Source organism: Oncorhynchus mykiss, chromosome 22, assembly GCF_057628025.1.
Source record: "Oncorhynchus mykiss isolate SJ-2025 chromosome 22, ASM5762802v1, whole genome shotgun sequence".
NCBI lineage: Eukaryota > Metazoa > Chordata > Actinopteri > Salmoniformes > Salmonidae > Oncorhynchus > Oncorhynchus mykiss.
The window spans coordinates 29,411,505-29,436,562 of NC_143043.1; the positions used below are offsets into that span (position 1 = coordinate 29,411,505).

Genomic DNA, 25,058 nt, shown 5'->3' on the forward strand with positions numbered 1-25,058 from the left:
TGTGGTCTTTTTTACATTTCCTGTCTTTTAGGTTCTCATCTTCTCTGTCTCACCTAGGTCCTGGTTGTGGGCCTTCTCCTGGCCCTCAAAGTACAGTAGACTGTAGCCATCCCACAGCTTGGACATGCCCACGGGGCACATGGGGGTCTGCTCTGATTGGCTGTGCTTCACCAGCAGATATCCCACACTCACACTGCGTCCAGGCATGCCAGGCAACCCTGTAGTACCTGGGTTACCACGGTGTCCTAGGGGTCAGAGAGAGGTTAAAATGTGACTATTAAAACCTACCCAAACCAGAAACTGTGGATAGATGGCAGCATTCGCGCAAAACTGAAAGCGCCAACCACCGCATTTAACCATGGCAAGGTGACTGGGAATATGGCAGAATACAAACAGTGTAGTTATTCCCTCCGTAAGGCAATCAAACAGGCACAATGTCAGTACAGAGACAAAGTGGAGACGCAGACACGAGACGTATGTGGTAGGGTCTACAGACAATCACAAACTACAAACGGAAAACCAGCCACGTCGTGGACACCGACATCTTGCTTCCGGATAAGCTAAATATCTTTTCGCCCGCTTTGAGGATAACACAGTGCCACCGACGAGGCCAGCTACCAAAGACTGTGGGCACTCCTCTGTGGCTGACGTGAGTAAGACGTTTAAGCGAGTTAACCCTTGCAAGGCTGCCAGCCCAGACGATGTTCCTAGCCACGTTGCTCGGGTTGTTGTTGTCCTTAATGATCTTTTTTTTTTTTTTTTCTTTTTGGACATCGGGTGCTGTAGGTGTCCTGGAGGGTAGTTTGAACAGCATTCTTACATAAGTATTCTGTCATCATGAAGTGCTTTGAGAGACTAGTCAAGGATCATGTCATCTCTACCTTACCTGACACCCTAGACCCGCTTCAATTTGCTTACCGCCACAATAGATCTACAGACGATGCAATCGCCATCGTACTGCTCACTGCCCTATCCCATCTGGACAAGAGGAATACTTATGTAAGAATGCTGTTCATTGACTATAGCTCAGCATTCAACACCATAGTACCATCCAACCTCATCATTAAGCTCGGGGCCCAGGGTCTGAACCCTGCCCTGTGCAACTGGGTCCTGGGCTTGCTGACGGGTCGCCCCCAGGAGGTGAAGGTAGGAAACAACACCTCCACTTCGCTGATCCTCAACACAGAGGCCCCACAAGGGTGTGTGCTCAGCACCCTCCTATACTCCCTGTTCACCCATGACTGTGTGGCCACGCACACCTCAAACTCAATCATCAAGTTTGCAGACGACACAACAGTAGGCCTGATTACCAACAATGACGAGACAGCCTTCAGGGAGGAGGTGAAGGTCCTGGGAGTGTGGTGCCATAAAAATAACCTCACTTAACCTCTTCAAAACAAAGGAGCTGATTGTGAACCTCAGGAAAGAGCAGGGGATGCACACCCCTATCCACATTGACAGGACCACAGTGGAGAAGGTGGAAAGCTTCAAGTTCCTCGGCGTACACATCACTGACAAACTGAAGTGGTCCATCCACACAGACAGTGCTACTGCGCCTTCTTCAGGAGGCTGAAGAAATTTGTCTTGGCACCTAAGACACCTCACAAACTTTTAGAGATGCACAATTGAGAGCGTCCTGTCGATTTTTGAACCATTCCATTGTAGATTTTGCTTTATGTTTTGGATCATTGTCTTGTTGGAAGACAAATCTCCGTCTCAGTCTCAGGTCTTTTGCAGACTCCATCAGGTTTTCTTCCAGAATGGTCCTGTATTTGGCTCCATCCATCTTCCCATCAATTTTAACCATCTTCCCTGTCCCTGCTGAAGAAAAGCAGGCCCAAACCATGATGCTGCCACCACCATGTTTGACAGTGTTCAGGGTGATGAGCTGTGTTGCTTTTACGCCAAACATAACGTTTTGCATTGTTGCCAAAAAGTTCAATTTTGGTTTCATCTGACCAGAGCACCTTCTTCCACATGTTTGGTGTGTCTCCCAGGTGGCTTGTGGCAAACTTTAAACGACACTTTTATGGATATCTTTAAGAAATGGCTTTCTTCTTGCCACTCTTCCATAAAGGCCAGATTTGTGCAATATACGACTGATTGTTGTCCTATGGACAGAGTCTCCCACCTCAGCTGTATATCTCTGCAGTTCATCCAGAGTGATCATGGGCCTCTTGGCTGCATCTCTGATCAGTCTTCTCCTTGTATGAGCTGAAAGTTTAGAGGGACGGCCAGGTCTTGGTAGATTTGCAGTGGTCTGATACTTCTTCCATTTCAATATTATCGCTTGCACAGTGCTCCTTGGGATGTTTAAAGCTTGGGAAATCTTTTTGTATCCAAATCCGGCTTTAAACTTCTTCACAACAGTATCTCGGACCTGCCTGGTGTGTTCCTTGTTCTTCATGATGCTCTCTGCGCTTTTAACGGACCTCTGAGACTATCACAGTGCAGGTGCATTTATACGGAGACTTGATTACACACAGGTGGATTGTATTTATCATCATTAGTCATTTAGGTCAACATTGGATCATTCAGAGATCCTCACTGAACTTCTGGAGAGAGTTTGCTGCACTGAAAGTAAAGGGGCTGAATAATTTTGCACGCCCAATTTTTCAGTTTTTGCTTTGTTAAAAAAGTTTGAAATATCCAATAAATGTTGTTCCACTTCATGATTGTGTCCCACTTGTTGTTGATTCTTCACAAAAAAATACAGTTTTATATATTTTGTTTGAAGCCTGAAATGTGGCAAAAGGTCGCAAAGTTCAAGGGGGCCGAATACTTTCGCAAGGCACTGTATATATTCTTAATTCCATTCCTTTACTTTAGATGTGTGTATTGTTGTGAAATTGTTAGCTATTACTTATTACTGCACTGTTGGAGCTAGAAACACAAGCATTTTGCTACACCCGCAATAACATCTGCTAAACACGTGTACGTGACCAATAACATTTGATTGAAATGCCTCTGTGAATAAGAGAGAAATTGTGTGCAATTTATTCATATGGTTCTTTTTAATTTGTGAGTGGTTAAAATGAATTTAATATAACATGAAATAACACTTTCAGACAGTAGGGAACCGTGAGGGCCTTCTATGTATATATTGTTATTTTCATCTTTACAATCATTTTAATGATCTTCTGATTTAATCTCTTCTGTTTGTGATGGAAAGAGAAGGGTTAGGTTAATACTGAGGATAAAGAAATATCCAGCATTGTTCTTTGGTGGTCTCTGTGTAGAAAAGTCGAGCTGGCTCAACCAGCCAATGGCCTTCAGAAGCTGGACAGAAGTCCTCTGCCATTCAACTGTATTAGAACAGAATTTTGGAGTGACAGTGGAATTAACCAATCACATTTTGACTTGCAATAGGTAGCACAGATTTGTTTATTTTTAAAGTGAGCGCAAAAGCAAATAATCAGTGGTGCAAGCTGTAGTTTTCCCATAATGCAAGTAACATTACCTAGATTGTGTTGTGGTAATGTGACAATGGCCACAGCGTCTGCAGCAGCTGTTCCCAACTTTAATTTGGATGTTGTTGCTCAGTTATTAGCATCACCTTTTTCAAGATTATCTTTCAATCTTTCAAATGATCATCATCTGGTGAGTGGCACTGTTTTTTGTTGCAGCTTGCTTGCTGTTAGCTACAGTATCTCTTGGATAATAATGACTGAGAAATAATGACATTGGTGCATTTAAACTTTAGATCACCGGTTAGTGGGATGACCGTGATACAATATATGTATTTGCAATGGGAAGTAATAGATAAATAATAAATAAATAAAATGTATACTGTGTGTCACACGGCAACGTCTGTGCCGGTTCTGTCTCTGTGTGCAGCAGCCCGAAGTGCAGCCAGGCCTGTTTGATTCATTCATAATGCCATCAAAAGGAACTAGAACTAGAATGGTCTGACTACAGAAGATATCATGTCAGGTGCATTAAGTGAAGCTATGTTTTCTGTTATATCCTAGATGTCTTATTTTTTTTCTTCTTCTTCTTATTTTTTATTTTAATTTTACCCCTTTTTCTCCCCAATTTCGTGGTATCCAATTGTTGTAGTAGCTACTATCTTGTCTCATCGCTACAACTCCCGTACGGGCTCGGGAGAGACGAAGGTTGAAAGTCATGCGTCCTCCGATACACAACCCAACCAAGCCGCACTGCTTCTTTAACACAGCGCACATCCAACCCGGAAGCCAGCCACACCAATGCGCCGGAGGAAACACCGTGCACCTGGCCACCTTGGTTAGCGTACACTGCGCCCAGCCCGCCACAGGAGTCGCTGGTGCGCGATGAGACAAGGACACCCCTACCGATCAAGCCCTCCCTAACCCGGGCGACGCTAGGCCAATTGTGCGTCGCCCCACGGACCCTCGGTCGCGGCCGGTTACGACAGAGGCTGGGCGCGAACCCAGGGACTCTGATGGCACAGCTGGCGCTGCAGTACAGCGCCCTTAACCACTACGCCACCCGGGAGGCCCATATCCTAGATTTCTGATACAATGTATTGGAAGATTTTTGGTCCCTCTGAAGGCCTAAATCCTATAGTCACGGTTCGCCGATGCTTTCAGGTAAAACAAGAGAACTATGAGAACTGTCAATGGAATACAGGTTTTAATTCATTTCAGATCAGCCACCTAAAATCCTGGCCCCTTCAGCACTAAACTAATTACATAACTAATAATCCCTACAGACCATGGGTAATTTCTCTCATAAAACACCTGCGGCTCATTCAGACAAATAACACTCTGACCCAAACCCTGGTGGAAACTAGCTCCCTGCCTCACTCCCATTCTTAATCCCTTAATCCAGGCCTGATTGCTGTAATCCTTATATTCCCTGGCATGGCTGCCTTACTGTACCTACCTTCCATGCCCTGAAGACCAAGGTGGCCCCTCCCTCCGTCATTTCCACGGTACCCAGGGGTACCCGGTCTGCCACCCACCCCTGGCATCCCCCTCTGCCCCTGGGGGCCCAGGTAGCCTAAATGGGAAGGGGGGGGGAATTCAGTGAAGAAAGTCAGCCAACCCTACAGAAGCACTTGTATAAAGAACAACATTTGACATAGAGAAGTATTCAACAATATTGTTACACAATATAAGGTAGTTGTGCTGCTGGATCCTCCTACCTGGAGCTCCAGGGGGTCCTTTCGGGCCAGTCTCCCCTCGTACCCCCTCAGGTCCTCGGATGCCCTGAGGCCCTGGAGCACCCCTTTCTCCTGGTATCCTGGGGGGGACTGGGGCTGGGCCCTGGTTACCTGGGGCTCCCGGGTAACCTGCAGGACCAGACCAGGTCACACACATTTTGTACGTGTTAAACAGGCAACTTTAATAATAGTGTAGGTGATTTTCAGGTGAATTATAGTGAGATGCAGATTGATATCAAACCGAGGGAGATGATGTCTACCTATGAGTCCAGTATTTCCTTTTGGGCCAGAAGGACCTCGGTCTCCTTGGAAACCAAACCTACCAGGAATTCCCATCATCCCTTGCTCTCCCTTCACACCTTTGGGACAAAAACCATGGCTGTTACTAATTTTACTGTTTCAGTACAAAGTAACCAGCTCAATAATCCCTCCTTGCCAAATATGAAACAGACAGCGATCTACGATGGATAATAAAACTCAATTATGGATTGTATTTTGGAATTCCCACTCGGGCTACTATAATTCTATGATCTGTACCTTTCTTCCCAGACACTCCACTCTGTCCTTTGTAGCCTGATGGTCCCTGATCCCCCTGCTTTCCTTTCAGACCAGAGAATCCAGGGAAGCCATAGTGGCCAGCTAAACCCTTCTCTCCGTATGGAGAGGGCTCACCAGGATATCCACGGGGCCCAGGGAAACCTATGAAACAGAACAATCATTATTAGCACACCAAATACACACACCAAGGAAACACATCCCACACACCATGCACACCACATCCCAGAGGATAAATACTTAGTTAATCTACTGTAAATCCACGCATTCCCCATTCTACTATACCTGGCAGCCCTTTGGGTCCAGGGAAGCCAGGGTCTCCTGATGGTCCAGGTTTGTCTGAGGTGCCCTGTGGTCCTTGGGGGCCCTGAAACCCTGGGAGTCCCACCTGGCCCTGGTCACCTGAGTACAAGGGATAAAAAATAAAGGGGGAGGTCTTAAATACTTTGAAACACGAAATGTCCTCCAAAACTTGTAACAAAAAGATGCCATGTGTCTTTTGGAGCAATGACTAACCTGGTTGTCCTTGAACGCCCTTCAAACCCAGCGATCCTGGGGTCCCGACCTCTGAGTTGGGTATACCTGTCTCACCCCTCGTTCCCTTAGCACCAGGAACACCTGGGGTTCCCAAGTTATCCTGACCTGGAAGTCCAGGGATGCCCTTCTCACCCTTCAGTCCATCCAGTCCCAATATACCCTTCAGTCCAGGAAAACCTGCAGAAAGGAGCAGATCAAACACAATGATAAGGCAAAGGTGTTGTGTGTGCACACCCATGCTTTTGTGTGTGTGTGTGTGTGTGTGTGTGTGTGTGTGTGTGTGTGTGTGTGTGTGTGTGTGTACCTCTCTGTCCTGGGAAGCCTGGCCGTCCATTTGTGCCTGATTCTCCGGGGATCCCAGGCCATCCCTTCGTACCCTGGTTGCCTTGAAACCCTCCTTGACCATCAGATCCTGGAGACAGCAACCACAGTCAGACACAAACAACAGTCATATACAGGCAACAGTCAGACACAGGCAATGAATGACACTCATTTAAAAAATGTGACCAACATGGTAGGAAGTCAAGTCTCTTACCTAGAGGTCCTCCTATGCCAGGCTCTCCCAGCCCCCCTTTCATGCCATCAATACCATGGAAACCACCACCGCCCCTGTCTCCCGGATTCCCAATGTAGCCCTTCTGACCTTTAGGGAGAGACAGAGGGCATCAGGAACACTGCTACCATGTTAACGCATCTCAGACAGCATCTTAGTAAAACTAGACTCCTTTTCTTCATCTGTTCTGTTATCAATATGGTGGAGGCCTACCACCACCAGGTGCACTGTGTTTTCTCTCACCAGTCCACAGTTCCTAATGCAAATGAAGGAAGAAAGCCTCAATGAGTGACTCACCTGGAACCCCTGGGAAACCATCCTCCCCCCTCAGTCCTGTGGATCCAGGCATGTCGATTATGGGACCCTCCTCACCTGGAGAAGAAAACAATGAGGCGTATTTCAGCCAGTGCCTTTCACTACTCACTCTTCTATTTAAATGTTAAATAGTCCTGGGACTTTTGCTTCGAATCCAAGTGCTTAACAAAGACAAGCTTAAACTGATTTGAAACAGCTGGAAAGTGAAGTTTGGATGACTACTGGCGTCTACGGCAGTGGAGGCTGCTGAGGGGAGGACGGCTCATAATAATGGTTGGAACGGAGCGAATGGAATGTCATCAGAAACCATGTAGAAACCACGTAGAAACCACGTAGAAACCATGTGTTCGATACCATTTCACTTATTTTCCGCTACAGTAACTACCACTAGCCGTCCTCCCCAATTAAGGTGCCACCAACCTCCTGTGGTCTACGGTACTGTACTTATCCATCTGTGAGATTTGGGAAAGACAGGGGTGTCATACCTTTGACACCCTTCACTCCTGGATCTCCTAAAGATCCGTAGGCACCCGGGGTACCTTTCTCCCCCTAAGAAACAAACACAAGAAACACCACATTAGATCGGACAGAGATGTGTCTAACCTGTTTGTAGGACATGATTAGCAACAACAATAAAGGGGGCTGGCTGCAGCAGAGATACAATTGGAACCAGACTACATGGTCTCACCCTATGACCAGACATCCCAGGAAAGCCGCTGATTCCGTTTGATCCAGTCGGACCTGGCATTCCTTTTGGCCCTGGAAGTCCCTGCGCCCCTGGGTTGCCTGGGAAACCCTTCTCATCGCTGGGGTCTCCGGGAACGCCATGGTAGCCCTCCATACCCGGAACTCCGGGAAAACCTTTCGGACCTGTAGAAGAGAAGTGGGGAAGGTGAAGAAGGGATGAGAATGAGAGGAGTGAAATTAAAAGGAGAGAAGGATGAGAGTATGTGAATAAAGAAGAGCGGGAGGATATGAATCACCTCTGGGTCCAGTAAATCCGATTTGTCCTAGGGTTCCATCTTCTCCCTTGGTCCCCTTCATGTCATTGATGATCTGACGAGGGATGAGGGGTTTCTCGCCTGGCAGGCCACTCAGACCACGTTCACCTAGGAGACAGCTGGTTTAAGTGTGAGTGTCCAATCAGATAGAAGGATCTGATAAAGAGTAAGAGAAAGACAGGGAAAGAGAGTGGTAGAGCACAGAAAGACACATCATTCTAATTGACAGTTCAGTCTCACCCTTTGAACCATAGTCGCCCATGATTCCTTTCTGTCCAAATCCGCCAGGTATGCCATCCTCTCCCTTCTGTCCAGAGAAGCCCTTCAGGCCCGACTCACCGGGCATACCTCCAAACCCTGACATGCCACGAGAACCTTTGATACCTGGAACAGGAAGTGACATCACAGATCAGGAGGAACGTCCTTACAGCATGTGGCTATTATATATTTCAGCATTACTCACTGCAAAACTCCAGTGCGACATTGTATCCTCATATCAACTCTTCATCGGGAAATGACGTGGAATGTGATCAGAGTATGATCATACTGTATATGACCACGAACTCTATAATTAGAACATTGGACAGAACATGACTCCACTGAGTATAGTATGTGTATAGTAAGTCACCTTTGAACCCTGGCAGGCCAGAGTGTCCTGTAGGTCCTGGCTCTCCAGGGTCACCCAGGTGTCCGGTGTTTCCCTCAGCACCCAGACCTCCAAACTCCCCTGGTGTCCCCTTCAGTCCTATTGGCCCCGGGGCGCCAGGGTCGCCCTGATCACCCCTGCTTCCGCTCAAACCTGGAAGATACCAATACACAGTGTATTAGCTGTGAGTCAAAGAGTTCCTCTTCAAAGCAAATAAAAAAAGTTCAAAAAGAGAATTGTGTGTCTGACCTGGTTGTCCGATGCTTCCTGTTGGTCCATGGACTCCCGCCTGTCCGGGTACACCTTTCCAGCCGTACTTCCCAGCATCTCCCGGTCTTCCTTGCTCCCCTTGTAGACCTGAAGGACCCACGTCGCCCTTGAACCCAATCATCCCAGGCATGCCACCCATCCCTGAGAGAGACGGGCAGAGAGAGAAGCCATTACAATAGCTATACATTACCACTCTTGAAAAGGTGGAGACATTGTAGTTTATTGAATGTCAACTTCAGTACACTGGCACGTTATGGTAGTGCCCACCTGGGTAGCCCTCGTTTCCAGGCTCTCCGCTAAAACCTTTAGGTCCCTGCTCTCCAGGAAGACCCACTTCTCCAGTTTGTCCGGTTGACGCTCCCCAGATCTCTCCGTGTGGTCCCTTTTCCCCGGACTCCCCGTCCCGGCCCTGTTGGCCTGGCAGACCTTGATCTCCAGGTTTACCCTTGGCGCCGGGCTGACCCAAGTCTCCACGGGGGCCAGTGAAACCTGAGAGAGGACCAGACCATCAGAACTATCACCATCAGCTGGTAGGAGGTTAGAACCTGGACTAAGATGTAATAATTATTAAAGCACTATAGTACTCTATAGTGTATCCATTACAAGTGAGAGTAAATGTACCTGTGTAGAGGGATCGGATGTTATGTGTCTGTAACTAGAGCAAAAAGACTACTATTACAGCTAAAGCAGCAACATGATTACCTGGCTGTCCGGGAGACCCTCCTATGCCTTGCTCTCCTATCTCTCCTTTGGCCCCGTCATCTCCAAGTGGACCTGTGAATCCATTTTGACCTGGGATGCCTGAAGCACAGACAAAAGGACATACAGGAAGTTAATCATAAATGTGGATCTTGACAGGAAAAGACCATGCAGGGCATGTGACACATTTTCAGTTTTGTAATCTAAAGCTCAAACTGAACTTAAAGGAAATGTTACCTGGGAAACCCACTAACCCTTGGGGTCCTGGTGGTCCTGGCATACCGGGTGGTCCGGGTACGGCATCACAATCGCCTGAGTAAAAATAACACACAATGGACATATTTAGATTGTATCAATAATTACGATGAGAACGGTCCTCCTTTTATAACTGCTGTTTCACTACTGTCTAATGAAGCTCTACTCCACATCTCATACTGTACATATCTGTGGAAACTTCTGTGTGTTTGCCTGCTTGTTGCCTTGGTTCGGCGATACTGTTGCCCAGTGTGGATTGTGGATCAGAGCATAGCGAAGATAAAATAATTTATACATATTAGCCAATTAACCAAAGACAAGACTATGACGGGAGAAACCAGTTACAAAATAGTAGTGAACTTAACTCTTACTCTATACACAGTGAGCACGGTTACATGCACACAATAATACGGTTATTGTGAATAGTCAGATTAATATGCTAGTTTGATTTAAACATTTCATGCTTTGAAGAATGATTTCCCTACTAATCCTGTTTACATGGACACATCTGAAATCAGGCCACCTGATGGGACTTGAAATCAGGCTGCCTGATGGGACTTGAAATCAGGCCGCCTGATGGGACTTCAAATCAGGCTGCCTGATGGGACTTCAAATCAGGCTGCCTGATGGGACTTCAAATCAGGGCACCCGATGGGACTTCAAATCAGGCTACCCGATGGGACTTCAAATCAGGCTACCCGATGGGACTTCAAATCAGGCTACCTGATGGGACTTCAAATCAGGCTACCTGGTGGGACTTCAAATCAGGCTACCTGGTGGGACTTCAAATCAGGCTACCCGGTGGGACTTCAAATCAGGCTACCCGGTGGGACTTCAAATCAGGCTACCTAGTGGGACTTCAAACCAGGCCACCCGATGTGACTTCAAATCAGGCTACCCGGTGGGACTTCAAATCAGGCTACCTGGTGGGACTTCAAATCAGGCTACCTGGTGGGACTTCAAATCAGGCTACCTGGTGGGACTTCAAATCAGGCTACCTGGTGGGACTTCAAATCAGGCTACCTGGTGGGACTTCAAATCAGGCTACCTGGTGGGACTTCAAATCAGGCTACCTGGTGGGACTTCAAATCAGGCTACCCGGTGGGACTTCAAATCAGGCTACCTGGTGGGACTTCAAATCAGGCCACCTGGTGGGACTTTGATAAATGCAGAAAATCACCAATCAAAATAAACGTTCTACCACTGCGACCATGTTATTTTTGTGAAGCATATTTGATTCTGAGTTCGGACATACAGTATACAGTTTGTATGTGAAAACTATTTCTAAGATGAATACTTTTCTTTCTGAACTCACTTCATTTGCGCAAAAGAAGGAAGCTCGCACTGCTTGTGCAAGCACATGCGCAGAGCATATATGCACCATTGTTACTCTGATTAAGGCATTTACATGTCCTAATAATTTGAAAGATTGCCTAGAAAACCAGGTCTTTTTAATTGGCGTATCCTTACATTGATTATGACCTTATGCTGATTAAGTTAAGCCGAGTAAAGTGTTTACATGACTAATGCAATACTTGGCTTACTACCATAATCAGTTTAATATCAAATTATTTGTGTGCATGTAAACATACTCACTGACTGTAAACAAACCCAAGACAGAAAGGCTACGGAAGCAAAGCACCAGTAGAAAAGTAGAGAAAGGTTAATGTAATGAAAATGCTGTTACTCCAGCTACCTTTGTCATTCAGTCGTCCATCTCCTCTCGGACTACAGCCAGACACTCCTTTCAATGGCAATAAGAGCGATTGGAAAGAGAGAGGGAGAAAGAAAAAGAGAGACATTCAACATAAGGGTTAGAAAAGCTCAAGCATGATCTCATACAAGCACTGTTGGGGCTGGTTTGAGTGATGCAGACAGACTGCATCAGGGCTCATCTGGAGAGAGAGATGAGGAAAGTGGAAGCATCATTTCAATCATGGACACAAGCAGGGATGGGCAAAAATGTGAAAATACAATTACAAAATACCATAAATATTAATGTATCAAAATAAACTTAAAAATACATGTATTTTGTATTTTCAAATGCAGAAATACATTTGCAAGTAGTCGGCCCGAACAGCAACAACATTCTCAGTAATGGTAACAGAAACGTTTTACTTGCTATGACTGTGATGTGTTGTTGATTATCTACCTTAGAATGCACTGACTGTAAGTCACTCAGGATAAGAGTGTCTGCTATATAACCAAAATGTAAATATATGTGTGAATATGAACGTACCAAAATGAACTGCAAATCACACTGGGTATTATGATTGGCCTTGTTTCTGGGCAGAACTCATTACAATAATACTAAGCATGCTTTGCAATTGTTCATTTTTACATTCTGACTTACATTCTACGTTTATATTTAGTTAATTTAGCAGGTACTCTTATCACACCATAGTGCCATCAGACTTCTGATACCAATGCAGGGTGAAAGTTTAAAAAAAAAATGTTTTAACCTTTATTTTAACTAGGCAAGTCAGTTAAGAACAAATGACGGCCTACACCGAACGACACTGGGCCAATTGTGCGCAGCCCTATGGGACTACCAATCACGGCCAGATGTGATACAGCCTGGATTTGAACAAGGGACCGTAGTGACGCTTCTTGCACTGAGATGCAGTGCCTTAGACCACTGCACCACTCGGGAGCCCTAGTTCAGCCCAGTGTAATACAAATGACTCAAAATACTCAGAAGTAATTGAAATACATGTAACAGAAATCCTGCCCATCTCTGGACACACAACCCATTCATGACAAGGCCTTGGAGTCTACAACTATGGGGAAAGGGGATACCTAGTCACTTGCACGACTGAATGCAGTAAATCAGAGAGGTATCGAGGGCTGCATTAATCGATGTCATCGGCACCCGGGGAGCACTTGTTTTTTGGGGTCAACTGCCTTGCTCAAGGGCAGAACTTAATATTTTTTACAACTTGCCGGCTCGGGGATTCAAACCAGCGAACTTTTGGTTACTGGCCCAATGCTCTTAACCACTAGGATACCTGCCACCCCCTACTACAACTAGTCTTTCTGTTTTCCCCACAATTAACGGAGGAGGAGAGAGGGTAGATAGAGAAGAAAATAATGAGAAAGTTCAAGAGAGATAAGAGAGTGATTGGGAAAGACAGCGAGAGAAAGAGAGATAAAAGAGGGAGAGGGTAACACACCTGGATCTCCAGCTCGACCTTCGACACCAGCGTAACCCGGCTCCCCATCATCGCCTTGTAACCCTCTGACCCCTTTAGTGGCACCTAGAACCCGTCCCGGTTCTCCCATCTCTCCAAACAACCCAGGGAGACCCGACCGGCCAGGATAACCCTTTTCTCCAGTGAGTCCCTCAGGTGCGTCCCCCTAGAACAGAGAACACAGGACAGATAGCTCAGAACATATCCCTCCCTGTAATGCTAAAGATCTACACAGCTGCATTGGCTTGAACAGCTAATATTATAGACACATTATCAGGTAGAAAGTGTTTGAGGTGCTTGAACAGCAGGTTATCCATGAGAAAGTAGGTAGTGGGAAAGACAAGAATGGGTCTTTAGTGGGTATTATGTTGCACTAGTAGGCCACTTACTGAAAGACCACGGTTCCCAGGGAATCCATTGATCCCACTTGGCCCAGGGAAGCCCTGCAATCCTGGTTCACCAGTCGCACCCGGGTCTCCTGGGTCCCCAGCATATCCTGTATAGTTCACACACAAACGCACTCATTTACACATACACTTGCTTAATGGTGTCTCACACTCACCAATGTATAAAGGATATACAAGTGTGTGAAAAGAAAGAATAAGAAATGCTCCACCTTTCTCTTTGGCCCAAATTAACTCGCCCTTCCTGCCCTTTGGACCCGGTTGTCCTGTGGCACCAGGGAACCCCTATGGAGGAAAGAAATACGGGACAGGGGAATAGGGGAATAGGAAGCCAGTGAGAGAGAATTGGAGAGGGAAAAAAAATATTAAGAGAAATGTTTAAGATGAACGTTGCCCTACTGAAAGTGATGTGTGATATTTTTTACGAGGTAGACGTTGTCAAGCTGAGGTGGTTTTAGTTGTTCTTACAGGCAGTCCGATGACACCTCGGGGTCCTGGCTCGCCTGGATCGCCCTGCTGACCAAACTCGCCACTCATTCCAGGGTCGCCTTGGCTACCAGCAGGGCCAGGCAGGCCCGGAGGAGAGTGGACAATGTTGCACTCACACAACCCGTGATCACCTAAAACACATACACAACACAGATCAGCTGTACTGTAAGACATAACATGTGAGCATTCAGCGCACAAACGTACATCCCGGATTACATGTCTGAATAAACACACACTCTAACCTTTCAGTCCTTTTCTCCCCGCAGAGCCTGGCCGCCCTCTCGACCCAGCAAATCCCTTGTAGAAGTCCGCCCCTGCAGATATTTTGACACATACACATATTAAGAAACACATTTAAAACTCACAACAATTCCTTTAATATCATTCCATCATACTAAACAACCTTTTAATAAAATATCCATATGAATCTCTTTCATGTCCACACTCACATGATCCTGGTGGTCCAGGTGGGCCCCTCAACCCAGATATTCCGCCGATACCTGGGGGTCCGGGGCTGAGAGCAGGGATACCTGGCTCTCCAGGTGGGCCCGTCTCTCCCTTTACCCCCGGTTCCCCGAACGGACCCCACAGGTACTCCACTGTTGGCGCATGAGGGATAAGGGAGATAAAACAGTGCACAACTTGTTAACAATACAATTATAAGAATTGTTATTATACCATATTAACAAGTACAATAGATCTACATCACTGTAACTAGTGTAAAAAACCTTCTAACACTACTGGCCTCTGACTAGATAAGTAAGGGTTTGGTACTGACCTTGTATTTGACTATCACTCTTCCTAGCAGGAGGTCCAGCCCGGCCTGGCAGACCTTTCTCCCCCTGCAAACCCATCTCTCCCTGGGGTCCCAGCTGTCCAGGGGGACCAACTACATCCCCACCCCAACATGGACATCAATCAGTAGCAATATAAAAATCAGTATTATAACAATAAAACAGTAAGAAATATATTATAACAACTCTACAAGCTAGTCTTTAATGTTCAACATCATTTTCAATGAAAGGCTGACTACGTGGAGAAAGACGATACTATATATTGATAGTTGATAGATAGTTGATGCTGATAGAAAAGTGATTGATGAGTTGATTGGCTAATCATACCTCTGTTAGGCCCTCCTGAGGGACCTTCATAATAGATCAACTCCCCAGGTTCTCCGATGGCACCCTAAAAATAATCCCCATCTGTTAAAATCTACCACATGTATATAGCTTGCGTGTTCGGATTTGAATGAAAGTTTAGAATGGACCACTGTCCAAGATCAAGATCTGATAGTATCACAGTGTTTTGATGTGTGTATCAACTGTAGGATCACCTTTTGGCCATCTCTGCCCCTAAATCCTGGTTCTCCAAGGTCCCCCTAAAGGGAAAGATGGCGGGAGAGAGTTTATGAGAAAGGTGTCAAGCTCCATCAAGAGCACAAAATATACAACTGTAACATCTCTATTAGCCCACAAAGACCAACACATAATACTGACTGCAATAATATGGAGATCTTGGCATTGTTATGCCACACAAACATACCCTTAGTCCTTGCTCTCCATCCCGACCAGGGACACCCTGAAAGAACACACAAGGATATTCAACAAGCAGCAAAGAAGGGTTCAATAAGGTATAATAATGTATGTGTAATTTGTACAGTATAATGTTTGTGTGATACTAACCCTTTGCCCAGGCATCCCCATAATCCCAGTCTCTCCTTTGTTGTCAGCCTGATAAGTATTGATTCAATCGCATTTTATTTGTCACATACTTCGTAAACAACAAGTGTAGACTAACAGTGAAATGCTTACTTACGGACCCTTCCCAACAATGCAGAGAGAAAGAAAATAGAGAAATAATAGAAAAGTAATAACAGGTAATAATAAAATGTATAATAAATACACAATGAGTAACGATAACTTGGCTACACAGGGTACCAGTACCGTGTCTATGTGCAGGGGTACGAGGTTATTGAGGTAGATATGTACCTATAACTAGGAATAAAGTGACAACAGGATAGATAATAAACAGTAGCAGCAGCGTATGTGATGAGACAAAAAAGTTAGTGCAAAATGGGCCAATGCAGATAGTCCGGGTAGCTATGTAACTAACTATTTAGCAGCCTTATGACTTGGGAGTAGAAGCTGTTCAGGGCCCGGTTGGTTCCAGACTTGATGCATCGGTACCGCATGCCGTGCGGTAGCAAAGAGAAGAGTCTATGACTAGGGTGGCTGGAGTCTTTGACAATTTTTAGGGCCTTCCTCTGACAACGCCTGGTATAGAGGTCCTGGATGGCAGGGATTTTGGCCCCAGTGATGTACTGGGCCTTACACACTACCCTCTGTAGGGTCTGGTAGTCGGATGGCAAGCAGTTGCCATACCAAGCGATGATGCAGCCAGTCAAGATGGAACATGGTATTATAGAGACCACAGGAGAAGTGAGGTCACTTACCTCAACTCCAGTTTCACCTTTCAACCCTTTTTCACCCTTTCTGCCCTGGAGGAGACAAAGCAGAACATTGTTAGAGTGATTCAGTTCACACACAATCAAAATATTTATTGTTATTTTTCAACATATTAAAGTGTGGAGCTGTACTGACGTAGGGTCCGGTAAGTGGGCTGGTATGAGGATGGGTGGAGTTCCCTGGGGGACCTTGCTGTCCAGCCTCACCCTGTGGTGAGAGAGGGAAGTGCAGTGAGAATCATACAGCTGAGATGAGGACAGCATTGACAATCATTATTTTTTGAAGTCAAACACATTAAGTGCTGGGCAGTATAAAACTATTTGAAACATACAATTGTCCCTGCAGTCACATACCGCTTCTCCTTTGACCCCCTTCAACACTTTGGTCATGGTGCCCTGAGCAGAAAACACACCAGGTTAAAACCCATCTTTATTATTTAATTTTAATCTCATACACTAGCCATTTATTTTTATGAGAGATGAAACATAGTACAAATGTTGATGTGAGAACCTTACCTTTGGTCCAGGAAGGCCAGGGAACCCTAATGGGCCCTGAGTCAGGAAACAAACCAGAATAATGATTGGGTATCTATCTAGTACACAGAAGTGTGTATATGGTACAACACATTCATATGCACGCACACACCCCTAACCTGTGGTCCTGGTAGTCCTCTGTAGCCCGACCGACCTGGGTAACCTTGAGGACCCTGAGAGAGAGAAGGGAGGATGGAGAAAGATAGAATGTCAGAGTGCAATGTCATTTTTGATACGGAGTAGTTATATATATACACTGCTCAAAAAAATAAAGGGAACACTAAAATAACACATCCTAGATCTGAATGAATGAAATATTCTTATGAAATACTTTTTTCTTTACATAGTTGAATGTGCTGACAACAAAATCACACAAAAAATTATCAATGGAAATCAAATTTATCAACCCATGGAGGTCTGGATTTGGAGTCACACTCAAAATTAAAGTGGAAAACCACACTACAGGCTGATCCAACTTTGATGTAATGTCCTTAAAACAAGTCAAAATGAGGCTCAGTAGTGTGTGTGGCCTCCACGTGCCTGTATGACCTCCCTACAATGCCTGGGCATGCTCCTGATGAGGTGGAGGATGGTCTCCTAAGGGATCTTCTCCCAGACCTGGACTAAAGCATCCGCCAACTCCTGGACAGTCTGTGGTGCAACATGGCGTTGGTGGATGGAGTGAGACATGATGTCCCAGATGTGCTGAATTGGATTCAGGTCTGGGGAACGGGCGGGCCAGTCCATAGCATCAATGCCTTCCTCTTGCAGGAACTGCTGACACACTCCAGCCACATGAGGTCTAGCATTGTCTTGCATTTGGAGGAACCCAGGACCAACCGCACCAGCATATGGTCTCACAAGGGGTCTGAGGATCTCATCTCGGTACCTAATGACAGTCAGGCTACCTCTGGCGAGCACATGGAGGGCTGTGCGGCCCCCCAAAGAAATGCCACCCCACCCCACACCATGACTGACCCACCGCCAAACCGGTCATGCTGGAGGATGTTGCAGGCAGCAGAACGTTCTCCACGGCGTCTCCAGACTCTGTCACGTCTGTCACATGTGCTCAGTGTGAACCTGCTATCATCTGTGAAGAGCACAGGGCGCAAGTGGCGAATTTGCCAATCTTGGTGTTCTCTGGCAAATGCCAAACGTCCTGCACGGTGTTGGGCTGTAAGCACAACCCCCACCTGTGGACGTCGGGCCCTCATACCACCCTCATGGAGTCTGTTTCTGACCGTTTGAGCAGACACATGCACATTTGTGGCCTGCTGGAGGTCATTTTGCAGGTCTCTGGCAGTGCTCCTCCTGCTCCTCCTTGCACAAAGGCGGAGGTAGCGGTCCTGCTGCTGGGTTGTTGCCCTCCTACGGCCTCCTCCATGTCTCCTGATGTACTGGCCTGTCTCCTGGTAGCGCCTCCATGCTCTGGACACTACGCTGACAGACACAGCAAACCTTCTTGCCACAGCTCGCATTGATGTGCCATTCTGGATGAGCTGCACTACCTGAGCCACTTGTGTGGGTTGTAGACTCCGTAGGAAGCATAGGAACTGAGAAGTGGTCTGTGGTTACCACCTGCAGAACCACTCCTTTATTGGGGGTGTCTTGCTAATTGCCTATAATTTCCACCTGTTGTCTATTCCATTTGCACAACAGCATGTGAAATTTATTGTCAATCAGTGTTGCTTGCTAAGTGGACAGTTTGATTTCACAGAAGTGTGATTGACTTGGAGTTACATTGTGTTGTTTAAGTGTTCCCTTTATTTTTTTGAGCAGTGTATATATATAGTATAATGACGCTGGCTATCTTGTACCATAACTTCAGAGTGACAGGGAAAGGCGGCGGCGCCATACTTACAACAAATCCAGGATATCCGGGCTGTCCTGAATCTCCCTGTAGAAAAGACACACATTGATAATACTGTAGTACTGATAGCAGGTCTATCCCACAGTTCTCTAACCCTCTTCTCTTACCCTGAACCGCTCCATGAACACACTAAGCTCCAGAGTGTCTCCCTTCTGTCCCTTTCTGCCTGCCTGACCCTGTGGAGAGAGAGAGAGAGAGAGGAGAGAGAAATAAAGAGAGAGAGAGAGAGAGGAAGGGGTGGGGGTAAAAAATAAAATGAAGGAGACAGAGTTATTCAACGTCTCAGACTACAAGGTGGAATCCTTGATATCTCTACAAACGTCTCTGGTGACCTGTCTTTCAGGGCTCTGCCCACCTGTTTAGAACTACACCTTTTTAGCAGAGCTCAGTTTCAGCCTAGCTCAGTGCTTTCTGTGGTGGTGGGGCAGCCAGCGGAAAATACGGAGTGTAGGGGTTGGTAATGTTCTCTAGTTGCGCCGTGATTGGGTAATAATTGGGTAATATTCTCTAGTTACACAGTGATTGGCTCAGTGTTCTGTCACTCATGGGGACACTATGTCACCGCCAAATCTAAGGGAAGAGCTTGAAAATGCAAGCCCCTTGGGTGCTGCCATAGAGTTACATTAGAAGTACCCATCCAAGAAGGGTCAAGGTCATTGGCCACAGATAAAATTACGTCAAATCACATTATATCTACAGTAGCTTTGATTGGCAAGCTAGCAGTCATCATCATGAATCAAGTCGACAATCTACTGGCAAATGCTTTTTAATCCTTGTCATAAGAAGAGAAATGATGACGAGAAATGTTAGTTAAAACGTATCGGTGCTCATCAGCCATAAACATTGCACAACAAATTGGAATTCGCAAATTCAACAATTAGTGGTTTGGAAGGAATCAGTGGCTAACTGCAAGCATTGCAAAGCAATCACTAGCCTGCTATTCAGTGGAGTGGGTGTGTGGTCCCAAGTCTGGGTTTAAGGGTCTCTTTTCCAAGCTTAAGATAAACATTCAACTGCAGCCTTACTGTCTATCCAGCATGACTTCTGCCACGCTCAAAACAACTGGAAACTTGGAACTGGGAAATCTGACCTCGGTGAGTTCAAGACAACTGGGAACTCTGAAAAAAACTAGCTCCGACTGGGAGAAAATGTTTTGAATGGTCATCCAACTCGGAATTGCAAGTTGGGAACTCGGGGCCTCTTTCTACAGTTTCGACCTGAAGATCACTGACGTCATCATGTTTCCGCCTTGTTTTTTTCTGAGTTCCCAGTTGTCTTGAAAGCACCATAAATCCAGAGAATGACAGACTTTGATGACAAAGTTTGATGACAAAATGTGCCTATGAAGGACCGCCGCGCCACCTTCCTGTTCAAGTGAGCACAGCACAGCAAGGCGAGTCCAAAAATGTTTGGTACGCTGCTGCATAAATTATATAATATACCAGGGAGATATGTATACTGTAGCTAAGAAAGTAATACTAAGTGTATGTTGTGTAGTAAGATGTTAGTAGCCCAGGTGCCTCACCCTAATAATTTGGTCCCTTTTCCCTCTTAATTTCACCTACTGTTCTGACTTGGTGGTGCACATGTAGCCTATAGCCTGTTTTAGAGAAATGTAATAATCAAATATTGTAAGAGCTTTCATTGTCTGCTTATAAGCCTCCTTTATTTATCCTACGGTTCTGACTTGGTGTACAGGGAGAATACTGTAAGGACACCTCATGTTCTGAATTCAGTCGCTGTATATTTAAAAAATAATGAACAAATAGTTATATTGGCTATGTCCGTCCGAGCTCACTTAATCGAAATTACGGATTGCCTCTTATCCGCTCGTCGTCCCCTTATGCCATAGCTTGTACATCTCAATTGTCACTAGAAACCACATTAGTTTCAGCAAGTCAGCCATATCAGCTATGTTTTTTTAAATGCAGTAAATGAGGCTGAATGAACTGCCAGACAAGGCTCCGCTGATAGCCAGGTGTAGTAGTGGTAAGGTGTTGGGACTGCTGTTGGGACTCTGCTGTTGGGACAGCTTTATGTAGGCCCCAACAGTTTGTGGGCACTGTTTGTCACCATTATAGTGCAATTAATGTATTGTTTAGTGTTGTGTTGAGTAGTGGCTTTGCTGGCATACATGTAAAACATATTTTTTTTTTTTTGCCCACCAAGATGTACATACTAAAATCGCAACTGCTGGTGACATCACTGGGTTCATACGTACATTATACCCGGGCTGGCCATCGTAGCCTGGTTTCCCTGACAACCCTGAATCTCCGTGTGTTCCGTTGCACCCGTCTGCTCCAGGTTTCCCACGAGTCCCTGCCTGTCCTGGATGGCCCTGGAGATGATATGGAGGAGTTAATGACAAACCTTTACAACATCATTGCATGTTGTATTAAGACTACTTACAGTATTAACAAGACAACAATAGATTATTTATTGGCATGGGTGTGTCTGCTATTTATTTGTTCGGAGAAAAAAAATCCCAATATTATCCCACTTACAGGAATACCGTCAGATCCAGAAAACCCAGGAACACCAGTCATCCCCTGAGGAGAAATGAAAAACACTTATACAAGTCCATACCAACACTTGATGGGTGGACACACTACTAAGCCAGAGTCTGAGATCTCTAGTGAAGAATTCTCCAGTCAATGTTCCTCACCACAGAACCCTTGGGGCCGATGAAGCCTCCTCTGCCCCGGTCGCCCTTCTCTCCTTGGACTCCTTGTACTCCTGGATCCCCTAGGCCCCCTGGAGGCCCATGGGGTCCCTGCGGGCCAAGAGGACCAGGTTGGCCCTGAGGAGGAGGAGAGAGACATGTTAATCAACAGAAGAAAGGAGACATGAAACACATCAAGGGATGGAGAATGATAAATATTAGTGCTGAGCGATTAGTGCTTTTTGAGGTCGGTTCAGTTTTGGTTCGTTGTTAAAAAAATATTTTCGGTTTCAATATAAAAAAAAAAATGAAATGCTCTCTGCATTATGTGGGTTGAATGCTGTAACAACACTGAATAAAACAATTAATAAAAGTCCCATGATGGTAGTGACTGCCCATTAATGCTTATCACGTATTAACCATCATTTATTTAAGCCAGAGTCTGAGATCTCTAGTGAAGAATTCTCCAGTCAATGTTCCTCACCACAGAACCCTTGGGGCCGATGAAGCCTCCTCTGCCCCGGTCGCCCTTCTCTCCTTGGACTCCTTGCGGTCATCCCCCTCTTCAAAGGGGGGGACACTCTTGACCCAAACTGCTACAGACCTATATCTATCCTACCATGCCTTTCTAAGGTCTTCGAAAGCCAAGTCAACAAACAGATTACCGACCATTTTGAATCTCACCATACCTTCTCTGCTATGCAATCTGGTTTCAGAGCTGGTCATGGGTGCACCTCAGCCACGCTCAAGGTCCTAAACGATATCTTAACCGCCATCGATAAGAAACATTACTGTGCAGCCGTATTCATTGATCTGGCCAAGGCTTTCGACTCTGTCAATCACCACATCCTCATCGGCAGACTCAACAGCCTTGGTTTCTCAAATGATTGCCTCGCCTGGTTCACCAACTACTTCTCTGATAGAGTTCAGTGTGTCAAATCTGAGGGTCTGTTGTCCGGACCTCTGGCAGTCTCTATGGGGGTGCCACAGGGTTCAATTCTTGGACCGACTCTCTTCTCTGTATACATCAATGAGGTCGCTCTTGCTGCTGGTGAGTCTCTGATCCACCTCTACGCAGACGACACCATTCTGTATACTTCCGGCCCTTCTTTGGACACTGTGTTAACAACCCTCCAGGCAAGCTTCAATGCCATACAACTCTCCTTCCGTGGCCTCCAACTGCTCTTAAATACAAGTAAAACTAAATGCATGCTCTTCAACCGATCACTACCTGCACCTACCCGCCTGTCCAACATCACTACTCTGGACGGCTCTGACTTAGAATACGTGGACAACTACAAATACTTAGGTGTCTGGTTAGACTGTAAACTCTCCTTCCAGACCCATATCAAACATCTCCAATCCAAAGTTAAATCTAGAATTGGCTTCCTATTTCGCAACAAAGCATCCTTCACTCATGCTGCCAAACATACCCTTGTAAAACTGACCATCCTACCAATCCTCGACTTTGGCGATGTAATTTACAAAATAGCCTCCAATACCCTACTCAACAAACTGGATGCAGTCTATCACAGTGCAATCCGTTTTGTCACCAAAGCCCCATACACTACCCACCATTGCGACCTGTACGCTCTCGTTGGCTGGCCCTCGCTTCATACTCGTCGCCAAACCCACTGGCTCCATGTCATCTACAAGACCCTGCTAGGTAAAGTCCCCCCTTATCTCAGCTCGCTGGTCACCATAGCATCTCCCACCTGTAGCACACGCTCCAGCAGGTATATCTCTCTAGTCACCCCCAAAACCAATTCTTTCTTTGGCCGCCTCTCTTTCCAGTTCTCTGCTGCCAATGACTGGAACGAACTACAAAAATCTCTGAAACTGGAAACACTTATCTCCCTCACTAGCTTTAAGCACCAACTGTCAGAGCAGCTCACAGATTACTGCACCTGTACATAGCCCACATATAATTTAGCCCTATCAACTACCTCTTTCCCAACTGTATTTAATTTATTTATTTATTTTGCTCCTTTGCACCCCATTATTTTTATTTCTACTTTGCACATTCTTCCATTGCAAAACTACCATTCCAGTGTTTTACTTGCTATATTGTATTTACCTTGCCACCAAGGCCTTTTTTTGCCTTTACCTCCCTTCTCACCTCATTTGCTCACATTGTATATAGACTTGTTTATACTTTATTATTGACTGTATGTTTGTTTTACTCCATGTGTAACTCTGTGTTGTTGTATCTGTCGAACTGCTTTGCTTTATCTTGGCCAGGTCGCAATTGTAAATGAGAACTTGTTCTCAACTTGCCTACCTGGTTAAATAAAGGTAAAATAAAAATAAATAAAAAATGTACATTAATTTAATAAAATATTTGTTTTAGTTGATGACTTTATTACTTAATTCAAAGTCATCATCTCATCTCTATAGCGCTATTTTAGTAGTTCTTCAAAGTAAATAAGGCATACTTTTATGTTTGCTGAATACCAACTATGAATCACTTAGATCATGTCGATCCCGGGTTCTATCTTCTCTCCTCGTACAACCCGCTTCTCACCGCTTTCCTTCCATTGAAAATGAATGGGAAGCGGTGTTTCACTGTGTGGTGCACCCCGAGCGTACATGGGCCGTCTCCATGTCTGCTCCACACAAATTGGGCATGTTTAAGCAGGCGTGCAATGGATTATGGTCATTGTAGTTAATTACCACGTTTTCTGCACCTAACTATGTAGAATATTGGCCTGTTGGAAACGACAACTTCCTACTACATTTCACAGATCAGGCTTGATCTGATGTATCTTTACTGAAACTGCACATTGAGCTCACAGAAAAAAACTTGAACCAAATAGAATTAAAATGATTGAACTGACGGTCAAATAGTTGAACTGACGTCAGTGAATTAGTTGTTTAAAAACCAAAAAAATAAAAAAGTAAATGTACAGATAGATAGGGGCACATTCCAACGCATAATTTACAAATGAAGCATGTATGTTTAGTGAGATGTTCTCTTTATGTGTGTGAATTGGACCATTTTCCTGTCCTGCTAAGCTTTCAAAATGTAACGAGTACTTTTAGGTGTCAGGGAAAATGTAGTGGAGTAAAAAGTACATTATATTCTTTAGGAATGTAGTTAAGTAAAATTTGTGAAAGGATACCCAAAATAACTACTCAAGTAGTACTTTAAAGTATTTTTACTTAAGTATTTTACACCACTGGCACTTTAGACACACCGTTGTTGTAAAAAGAACATGGAAAGGCCATTCACTCCCCTTATAGGCCGGTAACAGGGCTTTAGTGTTGAATAGAGGTGAAAGCACCACAACAATGTCAAATGATATAAAACAACTACAGCAGCTAAACATGTTGCAGTGGTGGTGAGACTCCACCCGGTGGTGTTTTATGGTTTTATTACAACAACCTACATGGAGAAACAGTTTTTCCACTCTGGGGGAACAGTAAAGAAGCAGAGAGATGGATTCCAGGCAAGGGTCAGGGTGAGG

General features: G+C 45.3%; 1 protein-coding gene across 1 annotated transcript in view; it reads right to left on the minus strand.

Annotated features, from left to right (window-relative positions):
- The window catches only part of LOC110501998 (uncharacterized), a 106,284-nt gene that overhangs the window by 2,416 nt on the left and 78,810 nt on the right, over positions 1–25,058 (minus strand). Inside the window, exons 5-45 of the mRNA XM_021579872.3 lie at positions 21,595–21,729; positions 21,434–21,478; positions 21,151–21,267; positions 19,037–19,105; positions 18,921–18,956; positions 17,179–17,232; positions 17,042–17,077; positions 16,880–16,921; positions 16,662–16,733; positions 16,514–16,558; positions 15,744–15,791; positions 15,604–15,639; positions 15,395–15,439; positions 15,183–15,246; positions 14,840–14,950; positions 14,511–14,660; positions 14,304–14,375; positions 14,041–14,192; positions 13,785–13,857; positions 13,558–13,664; positions 13,151–13,334; positions 11,674–11,721; positions 9,960–10,034; positions 9,726–9,824; positions 9,291–9,512; positions 9,003–9,164; positions 8,736–8,906; positions 8,348–8,491; positions 8,090–8,215; positions 7,795–7,976; positions 7,592–7,655; positions 7,089–7,163; positions 6,774–6,881; positions 6,543–6,650; positions 6,218–6,415; positions 5,987–6,103; positions 5,684–5,845; positions 5,407–5,505; positions 5,129–5,275; positions 4,867–4,983; positions 54–245 (exon numbers count right to left, since the gene is read on the minus strand). Of these exons, the coding sequence (XP_021435547.2) occupies positions 54–245; positions 4,867–4,983; positions 5,129–5,275; positions 5,407–5,505; positions 5,684–5,845; positions 5,987–6,103; positions 6,218–6,415; positions 6,543–6,650; positions 6,774–6,881; positions 7,089–7,163; positions 7,592–7,655; positions 7,795–7,976; positions 8,090–8,215; positions 8,348–8,491; positions 8,736–8,906; positions 9,003–9,164; positions 9,291–9,512; positions 9,726–9,824; positions 9,960–10,034; positions 11,674–11,721; positions 13,151–13,334; positions 13,558–13,664; positions 13,785–13,857; positions 14,041–14,192; positions 14,304–14,375; positions 14,511–14,660; positions 14,840–14,950; positions 15,183–15,246; positions 15,395–15,439; positions 15,604–15,639; positions 15,744–15,791; positions 16,514–16,558; positions 16,662–16,733; positions 16,880–16,921; positions 17,042–17,077; positions 17,179–17,232; positions 18,921–18,956; positions 19,037–19,105; positions 21,151–21,267; positions 21,434–21,478; positions 21,595–21,729 (4,309 nt within the window). The remainder of the gene's footprint in view (positions 1–53; positions 246–4,866; positions 4,984–5,128; positions 5,276–5,406; positions 5,506–5,683; positions 5,846–5,986; positions 6,104–6,217; positions 6,416–6,542; positions 6,651–6,773; positions 6,882–7,088; positions 7,164–7,591; positions 7,656–7,794; positions 7,977–8,089; positions 8,216–8,347; positions 8,492–8,735; positions 8,907–9,002; positions 9,165–9,290; positions 9,513–9,725; positions 9,825–9,959; positions 10,035–11,673; positions 11,722–13,150; positions 13,335–13,557; positions 13,665–13,784; positions 13,858–14,040; positions 14,193–14,303; positions 14,376–14,510; positions 14,661–14,839; positions 14,951–15,182; positions 15,247–15,394; positions 15,440–15,603; positions 15,640–15,743; positions 15,792–16,513; positions 16,559–16,661; positions 16,734–16,879; positions 16,922–17,041; positions 17,078–17,178; positions 17,233–18,920; positions 18,957–19,036; positions 19,106–21,150; positions 21,268–21,433; positions 21,479–21,594; positions 21,730–25,058) is intronic.